Raw genomic sequence first — 7,415 nt, forward strand, 5'->3', positions numbered from 1 at the left:
GAGATGGAGTCGCAGAGTGTTGCGGAGGCTAAGGCCCTGCTTCGAATCGGTGGATCTTTTTACAACCATATTTATTCTACAAGTGTATTTGACTGGCTGTATGTAATTTCCACTGAGAAAGAAAAACGATGGATGGAGGTGTGTATCTTTTACAGGTGTAAAGCGTTGGAAAACAACAATCCAATCAAGACCTAAGGGCATCTCCAACGCACGCGGTACATCAAAGCGCCCCCTAAATGTTTGAACCACGTGGTTCATCTTTTTTTTTTTACAATGCAACGGGTAGTCAAACGTCCGCACACACAGTCGTCAGACATGTCTGCAGTTTGATGTGTCTGATTTGATACACGTCGCTGGAGTTGCCCTAAACATTTTGAGGGTGATAATGTCCGGAGAGCAGTTGTAATTGCTTTGGCCTCACATTGCACACACTTTTCTTGATGAAACATAGCAAAAAACTTGGTGTTGCCGCGGAAAACATTTAGAAGTAGATTAAAGTGTGTGAGAGAATTAAGATCTGTGAGGATATTGACGAACCGAGCAATCTTGATCCGGTGTACTTTCTCCGTTCCAAAATACTTAAAATTTAATGTTTGACCAAATACATGTAGAAAAATACTCTGCCCCTGCGTAACAAGCAATGCTTTTATAAACTCGATCAAATTTAAAGAGATTTGACTCCAAACCTCCGGCATCTGCCTATCCGGTCACCCTGTGCATTTCAAAACCGAACCGAAAACCATACCGAAAATAAACCGAACTGAACCGATTTTATGGTTTTTATGGTTTCTGGTTTCGGTATGGTATGAACTTTTCATACCGATTTGAACTTTGGTTTTTATGGTATATACCGAAAAACCGAAGGTTAACCGAATAAACCGAAGTAAAATTAAATTTATATTTTTTGAGATGAACAACCATACAAGTTGTCATTTTTCTTGTACATGAGTCAAATTCACTAATAAACATGTAAAATTTTCTTGTAACATAGTCATTTTTCTCTTTTTAAAATGCTAAGCACGTCCATAACCATCAACAGACGAATTAATGCATGCATATATACTTATATATATATATAGTCATATACTATTTGTGCAAAATAGTATGTGTTTTGAGTCATAAATTTGCAAATTATTATTACGTCATTTTTAAATTTGCGTCAACTTTGGTTTTTATGGTATATACCGAAACCATACCGAAATAATTTGGTATATACCAAAACTGAACCGTATTTTAATTTCATACCGTATTTACCGAAGTATTAATACCGTACAAACCAAAAAACCGTATAAACCGAACCATGTAAACCGAATAAACCGAACGCACAGGGTGACTATCCGGTACACCTGACGCTTCTTCTCTGTTACTCCCTTCATTTCTTATAAGACACTTAGATATTTCAATACGGACTACACACACGCATGCACTAGTAGAAAAAGGGCCATTTGTCTCGGTTCATGCCGAGCCAGCGGCGACCATTTCGCCTCCTGCTCCCGCTCCTCCTCTTCCTCCCCCCACTTGCTCCACGGACCACGGACCTCCCAGCTCCCTCGCCTCCACCTGTCCGCCCGCCTTCTCGCCGGAGCAAGTCGGGCCTGGAGCGTCTGCGCGCCCTCACCGCCGGATCCCACCTCTGCCCTCTCCAGCTCGTCGCCGCCGGACACCCCCAAGCTCGCGACCCCCAGAATGAGGTAACGCGAAGGGTTCCGCCTAATCACTCCCTTTCTTTCCCCCTTTATCTATCAATCACGCGGCCTGGTTTCCTCCCAACCAGCATGTCTAGTTTTCCACATATGTGTATTTCCCATGGATTGAGGGTAGGTTTGGGAGGGACCTGTAAGTTTGTGTATATGTAAATTGTTAACCGTGGATTCGGTCGAGGAGGACTCATTTTGCTCTCTCCCTGCGCAATATGTCAGTATACAGTTTTTGTTTTGTTTTGGCCCTGTTCTAGGGTGCATCCCAAGTTCATGTGCTCTGTATGTGCTACGAGTGATTAGAGCGCCCAAAATGTCGCCGTTATGCTGCAACCCATAATTAAATGTCTGAATCACAGTGATGTTTGAAAAATATTTTCACAGGGTAATTTCACGATGCTTGAAAATTGGCTTGTTCAATGTCTCAACCGGGCTCATCTCAACTCCCTACATTTTAAAATGTGTCACGCAGGCAGAAAATCCTGAGCAAATATTGGAAGTAACCCTTGTAGCAGATTTTATTTATAGTACGGATATATGAAAACTCTTGTGGAAACCGATCCTTTTAGTTTGATTTTATGTAGAGTAGGGGCATGTGGTGACTCTTCTGGAAAATGCAAATGCTTATAATTTTGCTCCACTACGATGCATTTTTAAGTATATAGTATGAACATGCGCAGAACTCTTTTGGAAACTGTTAATGCTTATAATTTTGCTCCACTATGATGCGTTTCGAAGTATCATAGGTTTCATATGCATGCTTGACCAGAGTACAAAAATGGGACCTACTGTTAAACATAGTACATAAGAGATTCATGCATTAAATAATTGGATTATTGTTGATTGTGAGCACTGTTTTACCTTGTAGAATCCAACACTTAGGCAATCATGTGGATCCTGGCACCCCTACCGGGAGAAAATCACCGGAGATTACTACAACTAGTCCACTCGTGAACGGAGAAAAGAGTAAACTCTGGGATCAGATTGGAGGACAAGGTGCACTTGCAAGTCCCATGAGGAGAGAGATTGGGAACAGGCATGTAAGCTTCTCTTGATCTATGTGTTATTTTGCAGGCATTTATGGACCTCATTGTCGCCTCCTCAAATGAAAATATCAAGGAAGCATTTATGGCCTGAGCTAACACAATGCACTGTGCTTTTGTCTCATATTTTCTCCAGATCTTTGATGAGGTCCTTCTCTGTTGATGACGTTGACTTGGAAGATGTTGAGGCCTCAAAAGATAGAGATAGGCCGTCACACTTCCTCAGGCTCCCAAACATTCAGAATCAGTCTCTTCTATCTGGTCTTGCTTACTGTATAGCATCCTGCAGCATGATTTTGGTTAACAAGTTTGTTTTGTCTGGCTATGGTTTTAATGCTGGAATATTTCTGATGCTTTACCAGGTATATTGCTATGGCTGACCATATACTTCTTATGCAATCTTGTTTTCCTTCTCATAGATATTTGCTGCGTGGGTAACACTGATAGTATTTTCTTCATCATGTTATGCTGCAGAACATTGTATCGGTGACCATAGTTTCCACACTGTCCCTCTCCGGTGTTATCTCAACTGAACCACTAACATGGAAGTTAATCAAAGTTTGGTTGCCTGTGAACATCATATTTGTCGGAATGCTAATTACAAGCATGTTTAGGTATGTATCAAATTTTCAAATCATTTTGATCTGAGGACTGTTTTCTGCGCAGTTTATGCTGGTCTGTACTTATATCCTTTCAGTATCGGGGCATCTTTTATCAAATTTAAGCAATTATTTTATGTTTCTATTGTATAGTCTCCATTTCGGAAAATATGAATACTGCTCTCTATTCATTTGCCCCCACTCTCAGAGCCATGCATAAAGGAACACACATGGGATATAGCTTGTTCCTCCTTAAATTAGTATTGATGCTTAATAATGTTTGATAGCCCATAGATTTCATTTAAGGGTAAAATTTTGTTGTGCTGAGGCTCGTTTGCTCTTTCTCTGTTCATGTTCAATTAGTTTGTTCAGACTATGAAAATTTCTAAGTTTTCTGAACATTATGAGTTGAGCATTTCCATATGAGTTGTGAAGAAATTGTTCCTCAACTTGTAATAAGGAAATTCCAGATAAGCACTGCACATTTTAACATTTTCTGTACCTTTCAGTTTGAAGTACATCAATGTTGCGATGTTGACTATATTGAAGAATGTCGCCAATGTTCTTACTGCTTCTGGGGAAACCTACTTCTTTAAGAAGCAGCATGATAGACAAGTTTGGATTTCTCTAATGTTGATGGTATGTCATGAATTTATGAATGTTTGGGCAGGATTTGAATGCTTGAGGGGGCTTATTTTCTTCTTCTGTTGCTGAATAATTGCATGTAGTCAATTCATTGCTATATATCTAATCATAGATGTTCATGAAACATGACTTAAATTAACACACTATTGGGCCCTTAAAGACCTGACTCGTCTCTCTGTTTCTGTAGATAATCTCAGCCATTGCAGGAGGAGTAACAGATCTGTCATTTCATGCAGTCGGCTATACATGGCAGATCTTAAACTGTTTTTTAACAGCATCGTATTCGGTATTGTTCTTCTCAATGCCACTGAAAATTTACAATATGCAGCCAATTATCAAACTGTTACTCTTCCCAAATGTTTTAGATTCTTACATTCAGTTCCAAGATTCACACTCTAGTTTATAGGACAAATATCTTCAGTTGTGAGGTACCTCCATATAAATTTTAACAAATGAACTACTTGCTTCCAGCTTACATTGAGGCATGTAATGGATAGTGCGAAGGAAGCCACCAGATCTGGGAATTTGAATGAGCTTTCGATGGTTTTACTGAATAATATTCTTTCACTACCATTGGGAGTTATCCTCGTGCTTGGTTTTAATGAAGTGGAGTACCTGTTGGAAACGTAAGCTTCAAACTTCACTCGTTCACTTGTTTTATGTTCTAGCATGAACCTAATAACTAAATGCAAACTGTGGTTCCTCCTCCAACATACAACTATTGACAGGAAAGTGGTGTATAGGCTTAAATGTGTTATCTGCTGGTAAAAAAATATTGCTTAAGCTCCTATCAAGATACAACTATTGCATCTCTAAAAAAAAGATACAACTACTGCAGCTAGCACATCTGACGGAACAATTAGTTGTAATTGCAAATGCTACTTGTGTCTTATGGGAAGTGAATTTGCAGGCCTCTCCTGAGGATGCCTACGTTTTGGCTAGTCATCACTGCTAGCGGGGTTTTGGGGCTCGCTATCAGCTTCACTTCGATGTGGTTTCTTCGTCAGACAAGCGCAACAACATATAGGTACCAAATGAATCTGATAAGCCTCTCAAAATTCGTCGCCCTTCACTCTTGTTGAGCTTCTAATGCCAACATTGCCCTGCAGCCTTGTAGGTTCCCTCAACAAGATCCCACTTTCCATTGCCGGAATCCTTCTCTTCAAAGTCCGCACGAGCATGGAGAATTCCATCAGCATTCTGTTCGGTATGTTTCGTCTATGACCATATTGCCTTACGGCTGCTGACATATACTGCATTTCACTAACGAAAGAAACCATACATGCCATCACCCCGCAGGGCTATTAGCAGGAGTATTTTTCGCCAGGGCAAAATTGCGCGAAAACTCCCAGTCATAGATGTTCCATATCCCATTCCTACCAGAGGGCAGGATTGCGGTCATCATAAAAAAAAGCAGTCTGCTCCCTCAAACCAGACTGGGAAATTTGTGCAGGTGTGAGGTTGTTTCCCAGCTGGCAAGACAAGAGACAACGTCATGTTAGTTAGCCTGGTGCTTCGTTTTGTTTTTGCTCTCGAAGCCGTCCTGGATCTTCTCTTGTCGTCGCTCTTGTGGTTGGTTGGTGGATGGTGGCATATATACGTCCTCTGTAAGATACATGGTTAGATGCTGCTGAAATCCCAGGCAGTCGGGGATATAGATGATTGGGTAAATACACATATACAGGTAGTAATTCTTGGGTTGGAGGTTCTCCTCTGAAACCAACTCGGCTGGGCAGATCGCTGCTGTATATTCTCTCATCTCTTTTGAGAAATGTCTTTCTGGTTTATCTCTTGTGCATTTCCCATTGCCGGTCGAGCGCATTCACCTCACTCAAGCAACACGCGTGTTGTGCCCTAGCTTGCCGTCTCTTTTGGTTTCTCTCTTCTGTATTTTGGTTCTTGCTTATAGTTTGTGTGGCCGACTTGTTTTGAGATTTGACTGCTGCTGTGGGTGTGGCCGTGGCCTGGCCTCCCTCTTGCTGTTAAGCTGTGTCCTTACGCTTTGTCATACAGTAATAAATGTTCTGACTGCTCTCCTTGTGTGAAAAAAGAAAGAAAAGGAAAGGAAGAGTAAAAAATGGGAGCAGAGGAGACAGACGCTTGAATGCCCATGGACACGAGACATGACTTGTCACTCGCTAGACCTCGCCGAGAGGAGAGGAGGACTAGCTCGCGCACAGTCATACATTCACTCACTGGAGCAAAGTAGAGTATTGAATGTTGGCTCAGCACTGTCCTTTTCTCGCACTCAGGTTGGTAGGCAGGATTTTGCATATCTGCACGTGACAGTCAGGGCTCTTGGTTGAATGCAGATGCCAAGTTACTACTCTAGTAACCTTTGCTCAAGGCTTGAGTTAGCCATGCATGCACACCACACCACATCACAGGCTATAGAGGCAATATTCGCTTGTACTCTCTCACTGAACTTCAAATTCTGTAAAAATAAGAGATCATCAATGGGCAAAAACGAACTCCACTTCATTACCCTAACCGGGAGCAGAAGAGAGAAATCACACGATCAAACCACGTATCTTGTTGGCTGACGCGAGTAGGCAATCTTCTTATTGGAGTCCTCTGCTAGGGCCTGTCTGTGTGCAAGGAGATGGTGGCGAATCCCTGGGCCTGGAGGACATGTCCTGGGAACGAATCACATGCTTTTGCTTACGGGCACAAGTTCTTCGGAGGAAAAGACAAGGCCACAGCAATGATGAGCGTAGCTCCAAGGGCTCCAAAAAAGCTCTTGTCTCGCTGTTTGGCCCCCCCTTTTCAGAGCCTTTATCATCTCCAAACAAAAAAAAGGACACGTACCATTTTTCTTGTAAATAAAACTCGATTTACATCCGACATTCATCTTTTTTGTTTTTCCAGACGATCCAGAAAAGGTCGCGTATGTTTAGTAGTACCAATGTGTTGACAGGACCTTGTTAGTCCATCAGAGCGACAACACGAAGTGATATCAGTCTCTTAATTACACCACCAAGCTTATAGTACAATATAGGGGAACTCAGAAGCAGCTGATCAGTTAGTGCAACACCTCCAAATTACTAGCAGCATGTAGTTGATCATCCAGCATCATCATCATCATCATCATAAACTCTATACCTAAACAAACTGACCAAAACTTGTCCCAACAACCACTCCTTGCACAGCCATGTACAGTAGTGTAGTTGATCTTAGCGCATGCAGCCTCTCCCAACAACTTACAGCAGCCATGTGATGTGTGATGGGATGGACCAAAGATGCCGGAGGCTCGTCAAGCATCTTCTTCTTGAGCAGGCGTCGGCCGTCACGGGTTGAGGATCGGCCTCCTGTCGGCGCACCGGCACTTCCAGTTAAGCGGCTTGTAGTTGGTGGAGCCCTCGTCGTCGTCCCCGCCGCCCAAGGCTCCGGACAGGCGGAAGTGGCTCCCCCCCTTGCCCCGCGGCGCCACC

At 42.4% G+C, this 7,415-nt stretch overlaps 2 protein-coding genes across 3 annotated transcripts; one reads left to right on the forward strand and one right to left on the reverse strand.

Moving 5' to 3' along the window:
* The first annotated feature begins 1,459 nt into the window (after positions 1-1,459).
* LOC125530956 (GDP-mannose transporter GONST1-like) lies at positions 1,460-5,771 on the forward strand. Of its 2 annotated transcripts, XM_048695366.1 has the most exons (10): positions 1,460-1,691; positions 2,566-2,733; positions 2,877-3,102; positions 3,215-3,354; positions 3,849-3,978; positions 4,172-4,270; positions 4,456-4,610; positions 4,895-5,011; positions 5,094-5,191; positions 5,284-5,771. In XM_048695366.1, the coding sequence occupies exons 1-10, from the start codon at positions 1,687-1,689 to the stop codon at positions 5,340-5,342; spliced, it is 1,197 nt and encodes a 398-aa protein (XP_048551323.1). In that variant the 5' UTR covers positions 1,460-1,686; the 3' UTR covers positions 5,343-5,771. The 2 variants fall into 2 exon arrangements, with proteins under 2 accessions (XP_048551323.1, XP_048551324.1); XM_048695367.1 differs by lacking the exon at positions 1,460-1,691 and having other exon boundaries at positions 2,596-2,737.
* A 1,163-nt stretch (positions 5,772-6,934) lies between these two features.
* On the reverse strand, positions 6,935-7,415 carry LOC125530957 (EPIDERMAL PATTERNING FACTOR-like protein 2; the record flags this gene model as incomplete). The annotated part of the gene is given in 1 exon segment (XM_048695368.1): positions 6,935-7,415. A coding segment is annotated over 1 exon segment (145 nt), but the record flags the coding sequence as incomplete, so codon positions are not given.

The sequence above is a fragment of the Triticum urartu genome, unplaced genomic scaffold, assembly GCF_003073215.2.
Source record: "Triticum urartu cultivar G1812 unplaced genomic scaffold, Tu2.1 TuUngrouped_contig_6682, whole genome shotgun sequence".
NCBI classification, from domain to species: Eukaryota; Viridiplantae; Streptophyta; class Magnoliopsida; order Poales; family Poaceae; genus Triticum; species Triticum urartu.